The following is a 23,094-nucleotide window of genomic DNA, read 5'->3' as shown; positions in this document are numbered from 1 at the left end:
TACTTGTCATGGTAATTACTATAAATGGGTAAAGCTTAAGTGTAAAGATACTAGATGTTAAAATTCAAACAAAAAAGCGATTCTTCCTATTTGAACGTTCGATAAGTGATGTATTCTGTGGTCTCATTTCGAAGGCAAAAGATAACACCGACTAGCGCCACTGGCTAGCATAAGCAATGCTCCAATCATCGTTCAAAGGCAGAGCAAAACATATCGCTTATCGGGCCTATCGGGCAGAAAATGTAGAAGCGAAGCACTGCGACTGATGTTGAATCGTCTCTTATCTATGACCTAACAGTTTTCGCTTTATCGTTCGCCGGCAAATAACTGTATGCATTCGAAATCCATACAGCAAAACCGTGCTGCGTTCAGTCTTTAGTGTACAGCTCGACGTTTTGACGCTCTCACGGGTAGGTTAGTGGTCAAGGTTCGGTTGTAGGATTGTTTCAACATGCCAGCTCCTACTTTGTACTATTTTCCTATGAGCCCACCAGCCCGGTCGGTTTTGCTATTGATTCAGGAGCTTGGACTGACGGTTAATGTAAGTGTGCTAGCGCAAAAATGGGAAATAGTAAGATCGATAATTGAGGAAACGTGCAATTTTTAGCTAAAAGTAGTTAACCCACTCGCTGGCGAAACGCGCACCGAGGAATTTATGCGCATGAACCCGGAACATACCATCCCAACGCTGGACGATAATGGATTCTATCTGGGTGAATCACGTGCCATTCTGTCGTATCTGATCGATGCGTATCGTCCCGGGCATACGCTGTATCCAAACATTCCCAAGGAAAAGGCCCTTATCAATCGGGTGCTACATCACGATTTGGGTTCGTTTTATCCAAAGTTTTTCGGCACTATTGGTGCATTGTTTTCCGGCGCGGCTGCAGAAATTTCGGACGAGATGAAAACCACCGCCGAGAAAGCGTTGACCGATTTGGAGAATTATCTTATCCGTAACGATTACTTCGCGGGCGAGAACCTAACCATTGCCGATTTGGCACTGCTTCCGACGATTGCTTCAGCTGTGGTAAGTTTGTAAATGCGTGATGGATTTGTTGATTAAATTAACCAATATGTACGATTCCATTCCGACAGCACTGTGGATTGGATTTAACGAAGTACAAGCGGTTAAATGCGTGGTATGAAAGCTGTCAGGAGTTGAAGGGCTACCAGGAAGATCAGGAAGCTGCCCGACAGGTTGGCGAGTACCTACGTTCCAAGTTTCCGGCCGGTTTGGAACCATTGAACTAGTGTCACTGTTCCAAGGAAACGCCACTAATACCGGGGGTTGTCGCAGCATTGTGCAAGATAATGAAAAAATATCTACTGACGTCTTGTGTGATGATGAAATCAAGATAAGTAGCAGGTGCTGTTAAAGATTTCTTACCACATGTGTGTTTCTGGTGCGATTGGTGTGAATAAAGGTTGATGTTTGTTGTAGTTGTGCGACATGCTACAGTTACTGTTTAATATCGTTCGGTGACGATTATCTTTACGCATGAAGGTTAAAGCGATAGCTCTGGTAAGTAGGTGTCTTTAACCCACATTGATAGTGTTGCATTTGAAGGAGCTTAAAATCGATCCGATACATACGAGTTGCCGACTTCGTGTTTTATAAATACTGATAAAAAATCTGTTCAGGCAAGTGTTCAGTTAATTCGATGAAAACGAATAGCGCTGACAGAAATGAATGGATATTTGATAATGGAACGAGTATAAGAATAAGAATTTAAAAGACAAAAATAATCAAAAAGTATTGTCCATTTTAGAAGATCCTGCAGCCCTGGCATCGAGTGCCGTCAGGCGTAAACACTAGTAAGGAGATAAGGCCACGATATCCAGAATGGAAATCTTAGGATAAATACCATTGATAAGAATGTGACCAGACCTTTTCACAACATCAATAGTAAAGCAGAATTCGGGAAGTGTAACACAGTGGTCTCAAATTGATACAAACGACATTGCACTGCGTTGGATCTCTCTAGTTGGACTGCACGAAACAGAAGTTTGTGATTATTAAAAGACTTCAACAAGGTTATCCGAATGTGCTCCTCAACATCGTAGCGGTAGAGTACAGAACTTCAAGGATCTTCTACCTTGAATTACTTAAGGAATACCCTACAGGATACCATACATGTGACACTCGATTCTTAAAGGCACGTCTTGTTTAAACGTCTTCTGTTGACAATAGTTGATGAATACTTGATAGGGCGATCCTCAAAAATCGATAGGATCGATCGTCATAGGATGAGCACACGATGGTGTTTCCACAGTGAAAGAAGAACTGAGATAACGATTTGAACGCGACTGTAATGCTTGGAGGTACTTGTAATGAGCTCGAGGCATCTTCTGGAATATTACCTGCCTCAATTGTGATTTCACCTGGCGCAGGTACTAGCACGGAATTAATTCTATCGTGAACTATCGTGGTCACTATTCATCAGGTAACTAGAACTATCAGGTAACTAGATTACCAGACTCCTTACCTGGTTTATTAAATTAAGAAACGATTTTGCTCGCCGTAGATGTAGGTTAGAACGCAAGAATAAATTTTAATTTTAATATATTTTTTTTTCAATTACTTTTCATAGTTCATTATTAATACAGCAAATCAAAGTATCTTATAGAAAACATTGAGTTTAAAATATCTTTCAACTTGTTGCATTTCTATTAATGTCCCTACTTATAATGTTGGTTGAATCTAGAAATAAAATGAACTTTTCTGAGCAAACCTGAGAGGTAATAATTTATCGTCTTCTAACTACACGACCTTAGTAATTATTACAGTGAGACGATTTAAAACGTATCTTTAGATTTAGAGAGTATTATTTCAAGTTGTCACAACTGAACCGTCATTTTAATGAGCCATTTGCAAGAAAATATTTTAATTTGTTTACAGCAAAAGAGCCATTACTGGTACGTAACGAGTTACAGCTTAATTAACGGTCACGCATTTTCGTGATTAAGAACCTCCATTCGGTGATTTTCGATCGATAGTGAAAATGACCGTGAGAACGTTAGTGTCATTATTCAGTTGCATTTCCAGCTTGCATTCACATTCCTTATCATTGGTTGAATGTAGCAACAGTAACTGTCGAAGTAGTGCAGATGTAGACTAAGAGAGAGAAAAAATCCATCACAGAACTTCAACACCAAAATGAACATCAATACCCATCACAAGCGAAGGAGTAATGATTGGCGTGGAAATTGGAAAAGTTTAGGCCGCCAAAACACTCGTGCAAGCGTGGGATCGTTTCATCATGCCGTTGCACCGGGTAAATCGAAGTAAAAGTGTGAAAATAGAAATTTGTTGAAACATTTTTTTTTCGTTGCTTTTAAAGTGCTTCTATTAGGCCAGTGCATTACGTTACTGCCGGTGGTGAACATATTCAATGCCAACTTCCGTACGGCGCGCTTTAAGATAAAAAGCTTCCGTTGCATCTACTCCCTGCTGTATCTAGTGCTGACCGGCATTTATTGCATTCTCTCCATCCGGTGGTACATTAGGAAAGGATTGAACATTTCCTACTTTGGTGTGTTGAACCATGCAGTACCATGGGACCATACAGGATGTGTTATTTTTTTATCTTCCTTCCTTATTATACTCATCTTTTCCCACAGCTAACTGTATTTACATGGTGGTGGTGTACCTATCGGCTTGGCTTTTCTTTTTCGTTGCAATCCAATGGCAGTCAATATTGGATGCGTTCGCCAACTGTGAGCGTTCGTTTATGCGGGATCACTATCGGCTGCAGAGCAGGGGCAGATTCAACCTGGTGTGGAAGATACGCTTTACAGGGTTTGCCATCTTTGCTCTCGCCATGGTGGAGGATTGGTTGAATTATTATTCGGCGTACCAGAGCAATATCGTGCAGATAGCTACCTGCAATCGGACCAACGTAACCGTCTGGCAAAATTTCTACTTGCGCGAGCATCCACACATATTCCACTGGCTTCCATTCAATTGGTTTACAATTGCAGTTACGGAGGTAAGTATGGCGGTTCTGCTAAATTCTTACAACCTCACCACTTCTAACAGACTTAGTACTGATGATGATCTTCGTCTGCAGTGGATTAATCGTTGTATGCGATACACTTGGACGTATCTGGATATCTTCATCATCTCCTTCTGCTACGGTGCCCAGTTTCGGTACGAGCAGATCTTTAGACGGTTGGTAGCTGTCCAGGGTTTAGCCTGTCCGACACCGTTTTGGCACGAGCTGCGCATGGACTATGTCGCCGTTTCGGAGCTGGTAAACGTACTGGACACTCGATTCGGACACTTGATTTTACTGGCCTGCGCTAATGATATGTATTTCATCGCAACACAGCTTTTCAACGGGTTCCAGTAAGTGAACGAGGAGGCTTGATGCATGTGGTAGAGTACTAAACATTAGATCCAATATTTTTAGACGTCGAAAAGCGATTGCAAACTATGTGTACTTTTGGTACTCGCTGTTGTTGCTTATGTTTCGCACGATCGTTATGCTTTACGTAGGGTCGGGAGTGTACGTTGCATCAACCAGCCCGCTTCAATTGCTGAGGAATGTTTCTTCCAAAAATTGGGGCATTGATGTAAGTGAGACGTGGTAAGCTTGAAGTACTGTTTAAACAATCTAGTTTTTTTTTCTCACCAGTTGCAACGACTTACGGATGAAGTTTCCTCCGGAGAGAACGTACTATCCGGGAAGCAGTTTTTCTTTCTCAAGCGTCAACTAATTCTTGCGGTACGTTTTAATGATAGTCTGATGTCATGCATTTGTTCACTTTGTTTTTATCGCTTACTGGAGCGTGAAGCACGCGACACGAAGATCAAAAGTATCATACAAAACACCGCATGTACATTGTTTCAGATGGCAGGAACATTGGTGACGTACGAGCTGGTATTGCTGGATCAGGTGAAAAAAATTCCCGACTCAGCGACGGATTGTTCATACTTTTGAACCTTTGGAGTGTGGTGGCGTTGTTTTCGCACCCATTATCGCGTGATTCCAAGCGAGAAAAACGTAAACAGCACCTGCTAGCATTCGCACGTTTACTTTCGATCGGCATATTAATCGTTTGCACCTTCTGTTTCGGGCACAGTACGTGAACTTGAATGTTTGATTGCTAGTGATATAGTTCATTTGACCGCAACCTTTAACGGGACACCTTTGGGCGAGAAAACGGTTCAATTGCAAAGGTGAAACAAGTGGCTGAAAGTAAGTGTCGCAGGATGATACATGGTAGTAATTAGGACGCTGATGCAAATCCATGAACCATGGAAGGGCCGGAGATTGATGACTTCCATCGAGCGGTGCGTCCATTTCTGCTGATTTCGCAGCTGTTTTCACTGTTTCCGCTAAGTGGGCTGTACGGACAAACGCTGCAAGACATTCGGTTTCGTTGGTATGGGCCGGGTACTATCTACAGCTTTTACTTCCTTCTTTCGGGCCTGATCACACTGACAGCGCACATTTATTATAGCGTTAATGTGGGGAACTTAGGAACGCCGGAAATAAGTAAGTAAAGTCAGTGAAAACTTAAAGGTTTACTGAAAGGATGAAATGCTCTGACGTTCTGCTTTTCCTTCTCTCGACTTATTACCAAGGTAATATCTTTTACTATGTGTTAAACCTTTGCGGTGCCATCGCGTTCCTTGCGATAACGTCACGCTGGAGAACGATCATGGAGAAATGGCGCTCCTTGGAAGAAACCTTTCTACATCCCCCATATGCCGAGCGAGGATTTTGGAGTTTGAAACGTGTCATTGCAGCTATAGGCACCACGATGTTTGCGCTTGCTTTTGGTAAGATTTCTATTCACTTGGTTGTGTTAAGTACCCACAAAGTGTCCTTAACTTTTCTGATCAAAATTTATACCTCTCAGTGGAAGATACTTTACATGTTGCCTCGGTTTACTACACGAACCTTCAGTACTACAAACGCTGTGACAATAGTACACCATTCTGGACACTATTCTATGAGCGTGAACATCCCAAGTTCTTCCATTACCTGCCATACAGCTTACCGGCGGTGTTGCTGCTCGAGCTAACGCACAAGATATTCCTGTACGTATGGACGTTTATGGATTTGTTTATAATCTTTGTGGCACTTGGGTTGGCACGGCGGTACGAACAGTTTTATCGTCATGCAGTCCGCTACAAGGGACGTCACGTGATGGGAACGATCTGGCAGCAGTTGCGGCTGGATTATGGACGAATTTCCAATCTGGTCGCGTACATGGAGAGCATCATGGCACCGATCATCATCTGTACGACGGCCTCTGATTTGTATTTTATTTTCTACCAGATGTTTAACTCTTTTCAGTAAGTTTCCATCGAAAAGTTAGCAAGTGAGTGGTACACCGGTTTCTTCGTTACAGATTTTCCGCCTCCCTACTATCCGAGGTGTACTTTAAATTTTCGCTAGCCTTCCTAATATTTCGCACGCTAGCAATGTTGCTGATCGCTTCTAACATACACGTGACATCGTTGAGACCGCTCGATATATTACGCTCGACACCGATGAGCTGCTGGACTATAGATGTGAGTGTGATGGATTCCTGAACGTTTTTACCTTCTTGTTAACAATCCCACACATTGCAGGTGCAACGTTTTACGCAGGAACTGTTGACGAGTAAAAACTGTCTTTCGGGGTATGGATTTTTCTTCCTAAACCGTAGCGTTATACTTGCGGTGCGTATAATCAGATTAATTGCAATTGCCAAATAGCAAGCTAACAAGCTGTCTTCCCAACATCACCAGATGGCAGGAACGTTAATTACGTACGAGCTGGTCATGCTGAAAGAAGTTCCATCGGCGGAGAAGAGCGATTTTTGTGAAGGTGGAAAAAGGCTTTATTGAGCAAGCTACATTATCTGTGCATTCACAAGCTTTTGAGAAAGATATTTACTTCAATAAAATTAGTTAGAATAGGTGCTTAAGTGTTTAAAAGTAGAAATGATTTTTTTGTGCGTCTTTATTAAATTAGAAGCTATAATGATTTTCTTTCGTGAGTGGGAAAAAATATTTACTAACAATCTTCAATATAATTCTTTTATTGCTAAAAATCGGTACAGTGTGTAGGGATCATGTCATGCAACAAATCCGATAAAAAAAAGTCTACAAACGAAGTAAATTCATTTCATGACATCATACCGACAGCCGGCTGTTTCCTGCCAACGGTCTTGTCAATCAAATGTGTTTAATCATTATAAGATATTTATAATTTTAAATGATTTGCAGTTTTCCAACCATTTGAGTGTTTGCTTAAATTCTTCTGGTCTGTTAGTCTTCCCCGTTAGTATGCGTTCTTAAGCTTACCGAACATTGGTAATGGTGGTACAGAAGATACATCCAGTACAGGAACGTCCAACGGAACGAGAGCGATCAACACAAGTACTGTCGAAAACATTGCACATTCTTAGCAGTTAGTTGAAAGGCGTCGAACTGAGTGTGAAAATTGGGATTTCTTCAAATTTTATGCAATGGAAATATTGTTTTTCCTTGATTTCTAGGAGACTTTTATCGTCCCACCCGTATGCGGTTTGTAACCAGTGGTGATCATTTCTGTCGCACGGTGAGACCGGTCTTGATCGTGGGTCAAATTTTCGGTTTATTTCCTGTCGACGGCGTATGGAGTGGTCGCTGTTGGTGTCTTCGATGGCGTATACTATCGTTACGAACCCTGTACGCGTTGGGTGTGCAAATAGGAGCATTTGTAATGGCTAGTTTTTCATTCGCCACCTTCTGGCACAGTGGTGTTGAGTTTGCGAAGATAAGTAAGTGTGGACTACGGGAGTGCAGTCTGGTACTACTTAACATGTTTCGTTCCAGTGTCGTGGTGGTTTTTTACACTGAATTTACTGATATCGATTAACTTTTGCGTTCTGGCACGAAACTGGCCACCGCTAATGTTTCGCTGGATGCAGTTGGAGCAATCGTTACCGGATCAGCCAAAACTCAGCGCCTCATATCATCAGAATGTGCGTCAGATTGTGCTAATTACGACAGTATTGCTGACAAGTGGACTTATTGAGCATGTGCTGTCCAAACCTGCTGGACTGCATCGTGCTTACCGATGTCCGATCCCTAATCTGCTGGAAGCTCACTACAAACAAGCATTTCCGGAAATGTTTTCCTTCGTTCCATATGACCCGTACATAGGTTTTCTTGCACAAACGATCACATCACTGCTGACGGTGTACTGGAACTATGTAGATCTGTTTTTGATAGCTATAAGTATAGGCTTACGGACCAACCTGGCCCATGTAAATGGTGTAATCAAAGGATCGGAGAAGTTGTACCATCGGGCAACCTTTTGGAAGGAACATTTTACCCACTATCGTCGTGTGCTTGGGTTAATACGTGACGTTAATAGTCATATTAGTGTGTTCATTGTCATCTCCTACTCAAGCAATCTGTTCTTCATCTGCATTCAGTTGGTTAACATTTTTCAGTAAGTCTGCATTAGATACACAAGAACAAAGTATATCTGTGTAAGTGGGAAATTCTAAACTTTTACTAGGAAAACTTCATCACTCATCGTTACTACCTACTTTTGGTACTCGCTATTTCATCTCATTGGGCGCATTTTGGCAGTGTCATTGTACGGTTCGGCTATCCATGATGAGTACTGTCAGACGCGTACCCTTTTCTACAACCTACCGGATGGGTACAATTGCAGTCAAGAGGTAGTAATATTTTTTTCAATTTACTGTTCAAAAAAAGCAATAAATTCTCACATCCTTCATTACAAGTTCTTGGAAGTTGTTTTCCTTTGCTAAGCTTTGGAAGATTGGAAAAGAAAGAGCACCTGTAACGCCATCCACACATTTCTTATTCCACTTCGTTTCAGGTACAGCGGTTCCATCGGCAGGTCGAGCATGACTCGGTAGCATTGACCGGCTATGGGTTTTTCCATTTGACACGAAAACTCATTCTGAAGGCATGTTTTCACCGTAGCATTTTGAAGTTTTTTTTTTTGCTTGCTAACTCTACATTCTTACCGATCAGTTCACCGATTCTACTGAAGCCACAATTTCGTTTTCTATTCGTTTCGTTTCTTTCCCGTCAGATCGCAGCTACTGTCGTAACGTACGAGTTGGTTTTGACGCAGGTTAACGAAGCGGAAGCCAAAAATGGTGACGATAATCCGTGCACGTGAGCAGCCTACGAAAGTGTGTCCAGTTACAGTGCAACTCGCATGGTAAAACTCGAACCGGAACAGCGGTACGCTGGGAAGTTGGTCAGCACTGGTCAGCTAGTTATCGTGTTGGTAACCGGTGAAGAAATGTGGGAAGAAAAAAACAACTAAGCATCACTAAGGAAGTTGTTAAAGGTCGTGTGACAAAAATAAATAAAATGCTGCGCATTGCTTGTTGTATGTTTTTGGGCGAAATGTGATGGATTGGGTCAAGGGTGATGAAACAAAAAAATACAAGTGAATAATGTGAGTTGACAGTGGGGCTACGGAAACTCTATCGCTTTTTAGTAGTCCACCTAAGTACATCTTATCTTGGCGTTCATTTATGTCTTGAATGGTTTACTGAACATACGAATAAGGTTATTAGTTTCGAATCAAGGATATTTCCAGATTTTTTCTTTCACTCGATAGTTAATGAATCGTAACGTTAAAAAAACTTCAAATAGGTTAGTTTTTCATATTGAATGGAAAATATTGTAAATTATTTTGGGTCCAGAAGTGATTTATTTCACACTAACCTGGAAGGAATATTGTTGCTGAGTAGTAAGGCACCAAAGAAAAGTGAGTGTTTATGAATTCTTGATGATGAAGATTAACTGGAACAAGCAAGACCCCTGATACAAGACAATTAAGCTGGTAAGTAAGGCTTAGAATTTTTTTTCTAGAACTTTTTATAGCATGGGTTTCCTAATAATTGTTTTGAGCTTTTTGTCTTGGGAGAATTCGGATGATATACAGATTTCATCCTTCTGTTTTCGCATTTAGTTCATCTAATAAGGAACTTAGAGTTCAAGATTTTGATATACGAAAAATCGAAACTGTTAGTTTTGCCATGTTGGACTGTGGAATGAAAATGCGTATTTCGAAGTCACGGCATCGAACGACATGTGAACATGACCATAATGCTGTTTATGGACTTGATTAGATCTTCGTGACACAGGTTGGCACGCTTTCGAGGTTAATAATTAGCTTATTATTTATGTAAACCTGTGTGCAGCTTTAAAATTACACACGCTTCTAACCTGGTCCAAACTCCATTAGTGATTTGGCCGTGCTTAACACTTGAGGTGCAGAATGGCTCTGAAGCTTTTGGAAAACAAACTTCTGCTGCGGAGAAATAACGTGATAAGGTAGAGAGAAAACGTCTAACCCTTGGTTAGTTTTGATTTTCGACGCTTCAATCCTCAAAGAGCTTTTACAATTTTCAAGCCTTCAAATCGATGAGCTGGTATGTGAGAAGCGGAAAAAGATGGGATTCGCTGCGCTGGAAAATCACGACACCAAGCCACTGATACAACCGACCTGGCACACCCATCTGAGGAGATGGTTCGTTTCCTGGCTGCGTTGGCCAAAGGTACAGCGCCGTGCAGGTCGTGACGATTGGTTGTACAACGGTACGTTTCACGAAGCGATACGCGGCGTGCTGATGATGGCTCAGCTATTCTCCATCATGCCAGTGCGCGGAATTCTGTCGAAGGATCCCCGAAAGCTACGTTTCTCGTACACGAGTGGCCGAGCGGTGTACGCGTATGTTTGTGCGCTCGGTATTTGCTTTCTCGCTACCATGTCAGTGTACTTCTTTGCCAGCAAACGGTACCATTTCCAGAAGATGGTTACGGCCTTTTTTTACTGCTACAATCTGTACGCGATGTATCGGTTCGGTAGGCTCGGGCAACGTTGGCCAGAGTTAATGGTGAAGTGGACTCGCGTGGATGACTCACTACCACCCCAGAAGGACATCTTCGAACGGGCAGTTTTGGCGTATCGGATAAAGTTGTGCTCCATTATGGTGATGACATTGTCACTGTCGGAGCATTTGCTATCGATCGTGGCAGCCGTACACTACTCGAACAACTGTCCCGCAGTACATGATCCGTACGAAGCATTCTTCAAGTCGAACTTTGCGTTCGTGTACTACTACTTCTCGTACTCGACATTGCGTGGCTTTTTGACCAAATTCTTCAATGTGATCTGTAACTTCATGTGGAGCTATGTGGATCTGTTTGTGATCGTGGTAAGCATGGGTTTGTCGCACTCGTTTCGGCGTATCAATGCGTACCTGTTTCTGCACAAACGTCAGGTAATTACAAGCAAGATACAAGTAATCAAAGCGATGCCTAAAGCTTAGATCCGTCGTTTTTGTTTTTACTTTGCTCTAGAAAATGTCCGAGCAGTTCTGGGGCGAACAGCGCCAGAAGTATCGAAATGTGTGCGATCTCGTAACTACAGTAGACGATCATGTCTCCGCCATCACAATGCTGTCCATCTCGAACAATTTATTCTTTATCTGTGTTCAAATTCTCAACAGCATGAAGTACGTGGTCCGTAGCATCTAGTGCATCCAAATACATCCCACTAACAAATTGTTCTACTTTGACAGCTCAAGGCCCACCTTAGTGCACACGGTATACTTCTGGTTTAATTTGATCATCCTGATCGGACGTACGCTAGCAGTCGCCATGTTCGCCGCAGAGGTGAACGACGAATCGAAGCGTCCGATCGAGGTGCTGCGTACGATACCGCGCGATGGTTGGTGTTTGGAAGCGAAACGGTTTGCCGAGGAAGTGACCACCGATACCGTCGCGCTGACCGGGTTGAAGTTTTTCAGCATGACCCGCAAGCTGGTGCTGAATGTGACCGGGGCAATCATTACGTACGAGCTGGTCCTGATACAGTTCCACAAGGATGAGGTTTCGGACATAGATTTGTGTAAGCTTAAGCGTATGGACACGCTGTAGGGGGTACGCTGGTTGGATGATAGGGGATGGATGTCCAACGTCCGTTGTTCGTTTGCTGTCGTAGTTTGTTCGATGTCGTTCTGTAACCGTTCAATGTTGAGTGTGAGTGTATTACATCCGCATGAAACTTGCTTCTAACTTCGCTTCTTTTCTGCTTTATCTTATTACAGGTTTGATTGATCCATTCGATGAAAAGTATGACTAAAGTATTATAGGCGCAGACGACATTAAAGCAAAGATTTCAAAGGAATGTTATTGATATTTTGCAGATTTAACACGGATGCTTAATGTAGTTTAAATACTCACTATGTTCATTTTTTCTTCTTCAATGTGCTAGTTGAGTTTTGCTTGAATATGAATGTGAATGAATATGAAACTCTACGAATCAGTGTAAAACAAATTCCAATCATATTTGAAGCACTTTTTTCTTATCCAAATAACAGCTACAGTTAGAAGAGTATCAACTAAACAGCTTTTAAAAATCATTCATCCTACACGTATCCTTCCTGGAAGATTCTTATCAAATCATGTTGCTTCGGGGGTGGTGTAGTATCGAACCGTTCAATATCATCACAAACCCCATCTTGAAAAAAGGGCTAAATGTAATCGATTGTAAACGCTCCAATCGAGCATGTCGGGCTTCATTAATAAACAATCGTTCGAATCAATATTTTATACCGTCTACCATTGTCTCGTCTGAGATGCAAATGTGTGAAAAGAGTGCAAAAGAAAGAAGAAGAAAAAAGTAGAAACAGAACTGATTATCTGAATTATTATGCAAAAGGATAGCCTTTCGTTTATCTGTCTTCCGACAACTTTATGCTAAGTTGATTCATTTACTGAAGAACGACGGCATTTAGTTCAGTGACCGAAAATGATGAAATACGGCCAGACTGTGTAGCGCAGCCTCACGTTCCGTACCGTACGACAGCCTCAAGTAAGCAAAGGGCATGAAATGAAATCGGAAAATTTAATTAAATGGAAATGAGCAGCAGAAAGGTAGCATTTGCATTCTGGTTTAAATTTGGTATCATTTCGTTAGGGGAAAATTTTCGCGTCAACGCGTTGAGTGTGATGACATGATCGGAAATGAATTATGTACGCCGCACGCACTACTAATGTACCGTCGTCGATCGATATTTGTCGTTTGTCTAGATCTGGGGTAATTTGATAATAATTGACCTGATGGTGTCGGGTTGTGAACAAAATTTGGCACTATAGCCTACGTTACGGAATGGCATTTAGTAAAGTGAATGTTTTTTTTTATATAAATGGTGGAAAATCCCCAACATAGTTCAAGCAGCTATGTCAAGGTCAATGGGTGTAGAAATGATAATGTCCATCGGTGGGCTGATGTGAGGTTAAAAACTGCGTTCCACTACAACTTTTCGTCCCATTCCGACGGTTGCTTTAAAATTAGCTTTGTTATGTGTATAGTTGTAAAATACTCAATTGAAAACATCTCCTTTTTAATCAGCAAATTGTCTTAGTTTTCGTGAGCGTGGTTGTACTGTTTTATGCCCTATATACTGTGTCGTAGTTATCAGTATCATTCTCAGTCTTCAACTGCACATGTACGGGAATGTATAATTCGCGAACCCTAGTCCGATGTCAATGGCTATATGCCTTTGCTTTTGTACTACTTCTTACAAGAACATACGCTGGACGACGTAAGTAATATTAGGTGAAATCAAAGCCCCTCCATCACGTCTAATACCATGAACACCCCAAACGTATTTAGACTCGTTCCGACAGCTTTGCATCACCGAGGATCAACAGCGTGGACGCTGTGTACCGGTTAAGCAGTGTGGCAGTGTACTGACAATGCTTCGCAAAGAAACCCTTACAAACGAAGACATCCAATATCTGTACGGTACTGAGTGTGGTCGAACACCGGATGGAAAGGCACTTGTGTGTTGTACTCAAAGTTCGATACTTGCTGTCGGTGCTGGAGAACTAGAGGATGGACCTAATACAAACGTCCGTGTGAATGCCGAAGAGAAACAGCCAACAGGAAATACTTCAGGATCATCTCCAGTAATGTGTGGTTTGCAATCGGAAATGCAGCTTGGTAACCAAACTATCGGCTACCATCCTTGGACTGTACTGATCCACTACGGGAATCAAGGTACGGTGTAAACACCTGCTTTCAAACTCATATCACAAACATGATCTTAAATATGGTACATTTCTCATACAGTACACGACAGCAAATTCAACTGCAGCGGTACACTTATCGCTGCACAGTACGTGCTAACCGCGGCTAGCTGTGTGGATGATGAGGAAGCTTGGACAAAGTAGGTTTGTTCCCTGCTATGGTGCAGCTTGTGGGTAGAAAAGTGATTAAAAATAATAATCCATTATCACCAGCCTGACAGTGCGACTTGGCGAGTGGGACCTAGAATCTACAGTGGATTGCATGTTGTCTCCAGACATTGATGAACTCGTGTGCGCCGAACCCTCGTACGATGTATCGGTGATGCAGGTTATACTCCACGAAGCATACAGCGGTCGGCGGAATGATATGGCTTTGCTGAAACTTTCCCAACCCGTCGAGTTTAGCGATTGGATCTTCCCCATCTGTCTACCAGAGTCGTCCGTGATTAATGAAACTGCGACGTACAGTGTTGCCGGCTGGAACCAGAACACGTGCGGTAAGTTGTGTGTTAAACAACAGCAAACAAACCGTCATTCATTGGTTGCTTATTGTGTGTGTATTTATTAAAATCATTAGAGACTTCAGGGAGTCGATACAAACTGCTCACCAACTATAGCCCGCTGAATCAAACTGCCTGTCATGTGCCGTCGGTTGCAGGAACATCGTACAACTTCGTGTGTGTTGATTCGGGCGAGCAAACGATTGGTGACGCTGGCGGTGGTTTAACAGGGTTGAAAACGATCAAAGGCGATCCACGACGACCAGTGTACGAGCTTATTGGTGTACTTAGTTCGCTGTCGAATTGTGCGAATTTTGACGGTGTTTCGGTTTACACCCGAGTCGGACAGTACGTCGAATGGATCGTGAGCAAGCTGTAACCAGGGTCAGTTATGGAGCTGTGTCGTGCATGTTATGCAATGCGATAAACCACCAACAATGACAATATAGCTAGCTTTTGAAAGATACAGAGTAGTATAATTTGCTGCTGTCACTCACTATTTGTACGATGTGTGTACTAAAAAATATAATTCCCTCGAGACCTCAATCTTATGGTTCCAAATTTTGAACGATCCATTCAATGTACTGATTGACTCGTGTGTATACCCCCGGCACGCCCTGAAGCCCGCACTGTCGTCCAAAGCTAACCAAACCACCAAGATACAGTACGCCTTCCGAGTTGCGCTGCCCGACGTACATGAGCGGTCCACCGGAATCACCACGGCAGGAATCTTTATTCGCAGTACCACCCGCGCACACCTGCGTCTGATCGATATTGGCTTCCGGATACTGCTGTCGGCACTGTTGCTCTGGAACGCCAGCCACACCAACGAATAGTTTGTAGCGACTTTGCAATGCTAGAAAAAAAAACCCCGTAAATAAACGAATTAACGTAACATGAACACGAACCACCATCAAAAACGTTGCTTACCTTCTTCCGTTTGACCCCAACCAGCTACAACGAATCGCTTACCATCGTAAGACATTGTACGCTCCGCGGGTTCAATCGGTAAGCAGATGGGCTGCACGTAGTCATTAAACTGCACCAAGCGGGCAAGCCGTATTTGTGCAATATCGTTCTTTACCGACGTCTTACTGACGGTGTAGCCGGGATGCACTAGCACCTTTTCGATCGGTATATCCTGGACGGGTTCGGCACAAATTAATTCACCATGGGATGTGCTACAATCTTCAACCGATTCGAGATCCCACTCGCCTAACCGGACGGCAGTCCTGAAATGTGAATCCCACCGTCAGAGAGACATGGTAGCGTTTAATTTGCACGCGCACACTTACAGTGTCCAGGCTCGGTTTATGTTTGCAATACAATGTGCCGCCGTCAACACGTAGCGTTCGTTAATAATTGCCCCACCACAGTGGAACTTGAGCTCACCATCTGAAAGCGGGGAAAAAAGCACCCTTTAGACGTACTTTCCGAAGCTTTTTTTTATCGAAACGATCGTTACTCACTTCTACGGCGATGCTGGATCAGGGCGGCCCAGGGATATTCGTCGATCTGTGCCCGTTCACCGCCGATGATGCGATCCGTATACTGTATGCCACATTCGGCGGGCAGTAGCCGAAGCTGTTCCTCGTACGAAAATCTGTTCCCCGTGGGTCCACTGGGTGGCGGTTGCGTCTGTACGGGTGGTGCGTTTGTTGTGGCCGGTACGATGTTTTCTGGTGCTTCACAACACACCAGCACCCTTTTGTCGACGATCCCGCAGCGGCTGGCTTCGAGAAAGCGTACGATGTTCGCTGTTAGAAGCGGTTGATTCAGCAGACGCCTGACCAGTGGACACTGTGCCACCGTTACGCAGATCCCTCCCTTCTGGTCTGGTGTCCGGCATGGGTTTTGATCTGAAGGAGAAAGTGAAACCATGCCACAGTTACTATACTACTAGTGCCAGCTTTCCCAGTGACAATCCGTCGAAACATAAACACAAACCCAACACTCACACTGAGCCGCGCTAGAATGTAGCATGCACAAGACGATGATAATTACCGGCACCGCTACTTGCACACAACCACGTGCGGAAGGCATCTCGTTCGTGGCCTATTGTACACTTCCCGACCGGTTCGTTACAGATTCTATTCTTCACCTGATCGCCGAACGGAACAGGTAGATGCACTGTGCGTACGGTTCGAGTGTGCGACGGTAACTAACCACCGGCGGACGAGAGCATAAGCAGGTGGACGTTTCGTGCAGCGTGCGCGCGTATGGTGCCGAACCGATGAGCGTACTCTAGGTGTTTAGGGAACTCTTTTAGGTGGTGGAAACGAGTTTTGTATCAATGTGTTTTTTTCCCCTAGCCACTGAACTACATATTTAGCTACAACCTATGTAATTGAAGATATAAGCATGTCGTTGTGTTTCTTTATCAAACCGCACAAGGAAGCGTGCCTGGTGAACAACCGAGATGGAGTTGGTAGAAAGATTTCAAATTGTGGTATTTTTCTGCTTGTTATATCATGGAGTTACATTTGGAGTTTTTGGGGTTTTCCCTATCTGCTTTCATTGTACACCCTGCATGTACGTGACTGGAATGGTTAAGTGTTTGATGGTGATTAACTGAAAGGGTGTGATTTACTTTACATCGCAAAACCCGTTGTTAATACCATTATGTTCATTATTTCCTTGCCCTATAATTGTTTCTTAACATGTTCCCTCTTAGTCATTTGATTATCACATTGAAGAAAATAGCCAAACTTTTTATTGGAAAGAAAATTAATTTAACAAAATTTATATTGATCGTCAAGCAGGAATTTTAATTTAAAATTAAATCAGAATCTTCTGGATCACGACAATGGAGACAGGTATGAAATTACGAATAAATAATTAAGCATACGATGATAAAATCGTCGAATAAACTGTCCTTTTGTTTTAATGAATAATTAGTAAGCCTATATTAATTTTGAAGATCGTGATATACCTGAAAGACGTTGATATTGAAAGCTGTTGAAATTTTGATTCTTAATCGGACACAAGTCTGATCTATTCTATAGTGCACGACTCTGGGATATGATCGTTTTGGGTTCAATTTCTGTCTCAATCGAGCTTTGAACGCTGGTTTTAAGTTTCCCATTATGGATAATAGATTTAAGGTTGTGCAATAAATTGATTCGATGATCATGATCTAGTGTTACTATAGATCATCCGTTTGCCTACGCAAAGATCATCGTGTGATTTTCTTTCTTATAACCAAGCAGACAATAAATTACACGTTGCAATACACGTTTTGCCCCCGGGGAATGTATTTCCTTTACAGGTGTGTGATATAGAAGCTAAGATTCATATTCCGCTACACCATTGTCTCCAACACCCAGTCCATGTATTCGCTCATACGCGTGTAGACACCGGGTACACCGTCCGTACCACACTGCTCCAGTCCGAAACTAACCACACCGACCAGGTACCAGTGCTTAGCCGTCGATCGACCATCGCCGTACCGCATCAGTGGACCGCCGGAGTCACCACGGCACGAATCCTTACCCTTCTCGCCACCGGCACAAAGCTGGGTAGAAATGATTTCCAGCCGTATTGAACTGAACGCATCGGAGCACGCTTCGTTGTCGAGGATAGGTACGCGTAGGTGCAACTTTTTCGTGCTCGAACTACTGTTTTCCGTTTGTCCCCAGCCGGCGACGGTTGCATACTTGCCGGTCAGATTGGCTTCACGGCTTTCCGCCGCAACCGGTAAACAGATCGGGCGAATAAAGTCGGTAAATTCTATACTTTCCGAGAGTTGTAGCAGTGCGATATCGTTGTAATCGGCGCCGTTCTGTTTGTAGTACTCCGGGTGCACTACATATGCGCTGATCAGTGCATCACGCACCGGATCAGCACAATCCTCTTGTACGCAGTCAATTTCCGTAGTTGTGTCGAACTCGCCCAGCCGGACCTGATATCTGTGAGAGGAAGGTAGGTGAGTGATTTTGTCACATGTTGCCTTTCAGCCGTACACCTACACGATCCAGCTAGATGGAACACCTTCAATGCAATGGGCAGCCGTCAGAACGTACTGGTTATGGATGAGCACTCCACCACAGTGGAATCCGTACCGATTATTGCCTGCAATTATAGTACCATCGTCACTGTGTCATTGTCATTGTAACGTAGTAGGACGCGATTCGTAAAACAAAAATCATTCCCTTACCTTTGTAGTATTGAATTCTCGTCAGCCAAGGATAAGCATCTATCGAGGTTGTTTCACCACCGACGATACGGTCCGATTGCATTTTGCCGCACTCACCCGGTGGCGGTAGCTCAACCGGTGTGTCAAATCTTCCGGTCAGCTTGCGTACGAGCGGACAGCATACAAGTACCGAACGATCCTTTTTGCCACAGTTCGAATTACGGACCAACTCATGATCTGCTGGTGTCATTTTTTCCTTCATCAGCAGCAGCTTCCGGATCGAGTGGCACGATCGAATCATCACACAGGTGCCCTCATTGCCGTCAGGTGTTTGACATGTATCTTGTAGATTCACTGCAGATAATCGAAAATGAAAGAAAAATGGTAATCTCTGTATCTGTCAGAAGTCAGATGCCATTTTGGCTAGATGGCCACACTAACATGCCACAGATGATCCGATCGCACCGATAACGCACACCAGCACCAGCACAAACCTTCCCGTGTGTGGTGACATTTCGTGCTAAGATGAGAAATCCGCACGGCGTGTCCAAGGATGCTGTTGAGGTTAGGTAATGAAAACAAACACCAAAAAAAAAAATATATCCCTACAGCGTAGGTCGTCCAACAGTGCCCGAAACAGCACACACTGATGTTCTGTCTGTCTGCCACGAGCTCTAGTGTGTTTCGTAAGCCCGCTGGCACGGTTATGTTCGGGGTTCTTGATACGTGCTGTACCGAAAGCTGCCTAACCGGTCCAGTTGTTGATGATAGCGTTTAGGTGCGGTGGGGTAAGCCCCGACGGATTCTCATGATACCGAAAAGGCACATCTTCTGATCGGTGGACATCAACGGTAGATGAGGAGATGTTGAAAAAGAGAGAGAAAGAGAGAAGGCAGAGAGAGAGAAAGAGAGACAAGGCGAAGAGAGAGAGAGAGAGAGAGAGAGAGAGAATGTGAGAGGTTTTCGATTATCATCTTGTTCGGCAAAAATTTGAAGCTGAAACCACTACTAATTCATATTGCTGCGTACGCTATCAGTCCCGTGGCAGAGGTCATTATCGAGGTGAAGTTTAGCGATATGGTTGACCACATCACAGTGGCACTAATATACATAGATCTTGTGCTATGGGAAACCTGTTACGGCCATGGTTTGTTGTTGTTTTATTGCTCTACGAAAGAGTCAAACAGGGAAACGACGAAACGTACGTACTGCAGCGCTAATGAAGGTTAACTGGTACACTTGCGATTAGGTTTCTGGTAAAACTTCCTGCTGCTGGTAAACTTTAGGTCCAGCTCATCCACTGAAGTAAATGAGATGATATAGTAGGTAAAAATATCAAGGAACTACCTTCCATATGCAATGCTAATTAAAGTTTGCTATGCAAAACCATTTAGCACAACTAAAACTATTTCAAATGTTGGATGGTTAATATTTCGACGATAACTTCCGCCTTTTGCTGATCAAACAGTATTGCTTATTGCTACTGTAAATACCATATTTCTATGCCATTTACAATCGGGGTGTTTTCTTGAACTAGAGAGTAAAGCATCGATGGGAAAGTGTTAAACAAAAGTTGGTAAAACACCACCATAATCTTGGGAAACTTGGAGATAGACCGAAAAAACCCATCCAATTGCAATGCGCTGTATAAAGAACCGAGACAGATTATCGGCAGTGTGCAAACTCAAAATATAAGCAATCGTCAAATGGGACCGAAGCCGGTTTCATCGAGCGTTTTAGTAACCAACCGGTGTGGTATTAGCGCTTGGGAATTCCCCGATCAGATCCCCGGTCGACGCTCGATCGTGTCGGAACGGTGGGCACGCGTCCATCGGCATGCAACACCGGAGAAAAATGAGTAAAAGAGAGGCCTTGGCAAGGCAGAGCAAAAGAGCACAATTTTAACAGGTCCGGGGATAATCAACCAAGGGTAGAAGCAGTCGCTGGCTGCCTCGATCATTGTGGTCGTCGTATACGATCTGGATCCCGGCAGAACAAGTTTACGCGTACGAACCCCGAGGCCAATCTTCCAAACCATATGTTGATGGGGGTCCCCATACCCTCCCCTATCACGAAAGTTGCTGAAAACAAAACCTGTTCAGCGCGGGATGAGCAGCATGGGTGGTTTGCGATCGTGTTAAGCGAACACTGCGCGGAAGGTTCACTCGGAAAGGGAAGGTTATCACCGATTGAAGGTTTTTTTGGCCGTGGTGCTCGTCTTGATGGTTTCGATCGGCGTGCGGTGTGTGGTGGAAGTTATGATGCAGTGCGGAAGCTGCACTGAGGAACAGAGAACACTGAACGTTGATGGTTGTGGTCGTGCGGTACTGCGGCGATTGAATACCTTAGAAAATAGACTGATAGTTCTTGCTGATACAGTCCTCCGCCAACGGTGAGGAGCAACGGTTGTGCATCAAGATAGACTCCAGTCCGGCAGAGCCGTACACATAATTTCATTCGAATCGAATTGTGCTTGTGTCATAGCGGGTCAACCGTGTTCATCAATACTACGGCAATTATGACCGGCAAACGTGTGGCGGGTATGCTGATTGCTGGCCTGTTCGCATTGCTATCGAACAGTGTTTCGGCGCTAGGTAAGATGAAATGTTGAAAAAATCGAGATTAAAAAAATAAATATATAAATATAACCCCCTATGTTTCACATCCATTCAGAGCTGGGCCAAAACTGTGTGAATCCCGTCGGCGAGACCGGTACATGTGTGCTGTTTAGAGAATGTCAACCTCTGATCGCCATCTACTCCAAACCGGTAAATACGCCGGACGATACGCAATTCCTGTCGGACAGCCGCTGTGGCGTTTTTGAGCGCAAAACTTTGGTGAGTTTTACGTAGAATAAAGGTGGAATGTTTGTTTTGTTGCAACATTTGCTAATTTAGCAACTCGTCGCTAAATATTTGTTTGGTAAACTAACTTCAAGAGTTCAGTGCCGTATAGTATTGTTGTGAAATCGAGTCCAAAAAAAAAAAAAAATGTCAGAGCATCAGATTTTAAGGAACCTGTTCCATGAGAACGTTCGAGATGATGTCGGTATTAATTTGTGCGTTTTTGTTGACACACTTCAAAAACAGGTATGCTGCGCGGGAGTGACGAACTCAGGAAAAACATCACTGCCCTCACCACCGAATTGCGGTATACAGTTGTCGGATCGTGTCTACGGTGGACAGCCCACGAAACTCGATGAATTCCCGTGGACGGCGTTAATCGAGTATCAGAAACCTGACGGACGATTCGGTTTCCATTGTGGTGGTTCCATCATTAATGAGCGTTACATCGTTACCGCCGCTCACTGTATCAATGCGATTCCGCGAAACTGGAAGGTGTAAGTATGAAAACACAACAAAAAAAAACTGATCGCACACACGCTAATGGGCCGTTTGCTTCCACAGCCATCGAGTGCGTCTCGGCGAATGGGATCTAAGTAGTTCCAGCGATTGTGAAGATGATTTCTGCTCCATTGCACCGATTGATCTGGACATCGAAAAAATCATTGTACACACGGGTTATGATACACGGGACAAGAGTCATCACAATGACATTGCGCTGATTCGCTTCAATCGGGAGATCCACTATTCCGAGACGGTTCGACCAATTTGTTTGCCACTGGCCGACTCCCTCCGTAGCCGTAATCATGTCGGCCTGTCCAGCTTTGCTGCCGGTTGGGGTAAAACGGAAACGGCCTCAGCTAGTCCGAAGAAGCTGAAGGTGGAACTAAATATTAAGGATTTGAAGGAATGTGCACCAGTTTATCAGCGTAGCGGCATCTTCCTAGACTCAACGCAAATGTGTGCCGGAGGTGTGCGCGGACAGGACACGTGCAGCGGTGATTCTGGTGGTCCACTGATGCGTCAAATTACCGGATCGTGGTATTTGATCGGTGTGGTCAGCTTTGGACCACAGAAATGCGGCACGGCTAGTGTACCGGGTGTGTACACGAACGTGGCAGAGTATGTCGATTGGATAAGGGACAACGTTTACTAGAACAGCAGAAGAATTATTGCTACACATAAAGATCGCGACATATGACGCTTCAGTTTGAGCACGTACATAAGTGACTAAACTAAAGTTTATTAATAAAATGTTTGACTAAAACATAAATATCATTTACCCTTTTAACTGTTCAAAAGAGAAAATTTCTTTAAACAATTCAGTTTTAGGAGTTTTGAGTGACACTGAGTTTGAGATATTATGTTTCTATTCAAAACTTTAATCTAAAGAGTTCGATGAAATAATACAAAGAGATATTTATGTATAACTGACATCACAAATAAACACAACTGATATTTAAAAATATATACCCATCGTGTAAAGCACTTTGAGTTGGTCAATTGTTCACCTCTGTCGGAAATCCAGGCCAA

The 23,094-nt window shown here is 43.5% G+C and overlaps 7 protein-coding genes and 1 pseudogene across 7 annotated transcripts; 6 read left to right on the top strand and 2 right to left on the bottom strand.

Annotated features, from left to right (window-relative positions):
- Positions 1-315: 315 nt before the first annotated feature.
- Positions 316-1,473, top strand: LOC125763873 (glutathione S-transferase 1-1-like). Its single transcript, XM_049427522.1, has 3 exons — positions 316-541; positions 608-1,030; positions 1,099-1,473. The coding sequence occupies exons 1-3, from the start codon at positions 452-454 to the stop codon at positions 1,252-1,254; spliced, it is 669 nt and encodes a 222-aa protein (XP_049283479.1). The 5' UTR covers positions 316-451; the 3' UTR covers positions 1,255-1,473.
- Positions 1,474-3,629: 2,156 nt separating this feature from the next.
- LOC125765243 (gustatory receptor for sugar taste 61a-like) lies at positions 3,630-7,078 on the top strand. The gene is made up of 8 exons (XM_049430165.1): positions 3,630-4,351; positions 4,416-4,578; positions 4,641-4,730; positions 5,327-5,504; positions 5,797-6,310; positions 6,367-6,529; positions 6,590-6,679; positions 6,749-7,078. The coding sequence occupies exons 1-8, from the start codon at positions 3,639-3,641 to the stop codon at positions 6,845-6,847; spliced, it is 2,010 nt and encodes a 669-aa protein (XP_049286122.1). The 5' UTR covers positions 3,630-3,638; the 3' UTR covers positions 6,848-7,078.
- Positions 7,079-7,127: 49 nt separating this feature from the next.
- LOC125763875 (gustatory receptor for sugar taste 64e-like) lies at positions 7,128-8,617 on the top strand (annotated as a pseudogene).
- A 1,210-nt stretch (positions 8,618-9,827) lies between these two features.
- On the top strand, positions 9,828-13,460 carry LOC125763874 (gustatory receptor for sugar taste 64e-like). The gene is made up of 4 exons (XM_049427523.1): positions 9,828-11,268; positions 11,348-11,502; positions 11,569-11,897; positions 12,097-13,460. Exons 1-4 carry the CDS (start codon positions 10,438-10,440, stop codon positions 12,129-12,131), a joined length of 1,350 nt encoding a protein of 449 aa, XP_049283480.1. The 5' UTR covers positions 9,828-10,437; the 3' UTR covers positions 12,132-13,460.
- Position 13,461: 1 nt separating this feature from the next.
- LOC125763865 (CLIP domain-containing serine protease B9-like) lies at positions 13,462-15,129 on the top strand. The gene is made up of 5 exons (XM_049427507.1): positions 13,462-13,596; positions 13,668-14,054; positions 14,127-14,223; positions 14,297-14,580; positions 14,661-15,129. Exons 1-5 carry the CDS (start codon positions 13,509-13,511, stop codon positions 14,960-14,962), a joined length of 1,158 nt encoding a protein of 385 aa, XP_049283464.1. The 5' UTR covers positions 13,462-13,508; the 3' UTR covers positions 14,963-15,129.
- A 2-nt stretch (positions 15,130-15,131) lies between these two features.
- On the bottom strand, positions 15,132-16,828 carry LOC125763864 (CLIP domain-containing serine protease 14D-like). The gene is made up of 5 exons (XM_049427506.1): positions 16,542-16,828; positions 16,053-16,442; positions 15,879-15,978; positions 15,514-15,815; positions 15,132-15,439 (listed from the first exon to the last, which is right to left on the bottom strand). The coding sequence occupies exons 1-5, from the start codon at positions 16,624-16,626 to the stop codon at positions 15,132-15,134; spliced, it is 1,185 nt and encodes a 394-aa protein (XP_049283463.1). The 5' UTR covers positions 16,627-16,828.
- A 987-nt stretch (positions 16,829-17,815) lies between these two features.
- LOC125763866 (CLIP domain-containing serine protease 14D-like) lies at positions 17,816-19,478 on the bottom strand. Its single transcript, XM_049427508.1, has 4 exons — positions 19,160-19,478; positions 18,740-19,072; positions 18,552-18,654; positions 17,816-18,491 (listed from the first exon to the last, which is right to left on the bottom strand). Exons 1-4 carry the CDS (start codon positions 19,230-19,232, stop codon positions 17,885-17,887), a joined length of 1,116 nt encoding a protein of 371 aa, XP_049283465.1. The 5' UTR covers positions 19,233-19,478; the 3' UTR covers positions 17,816-17,884.
- A 1,461-nt stretch (positions 19,479-20,939) lies between these two features.
- On the top strand, positions 20,940-22,834 carry LOC125763872 (CLIP domain-containing serine protease 14D-like). The gene is made up of 4 exons (XM_049427521.1): positions 20,940-21,312; positions 21,392-21,555; positions 21,808-22,058; positions 22,126-22,834. Exons 1-4 carry the CDS (start codon positions 21,237-21,239, stop codon positions 22,715-22,717), a joined length of 1,083 nt encoding a protein of 360 aa, XP_049283478.1. The 5' UTR covers positions 20,940-21,236; the 3' UTR covers positions 22,718-22,834.
- Positions 22,835-23,094: the final 260 nt, after the last annotated feature.

Source organism: Anopheles funestus, chromosome 2RL, assembly GCF_943734845.2.
Source record: "Anopheles funestus chromosome 2RL, idAnoFuneDA-416_04, whole genome shotgun sequence".
NCBI classification, from domain to species: domain Eukaryota; kingdom Metazoa; phylum Arthropoda; class Insecta; order Diptera; family Culicidae; genus Anopheles; species Anopheles funestus.
This window is presented reverse-complemented; position numbering and strand designations above follow the sequence as displayed.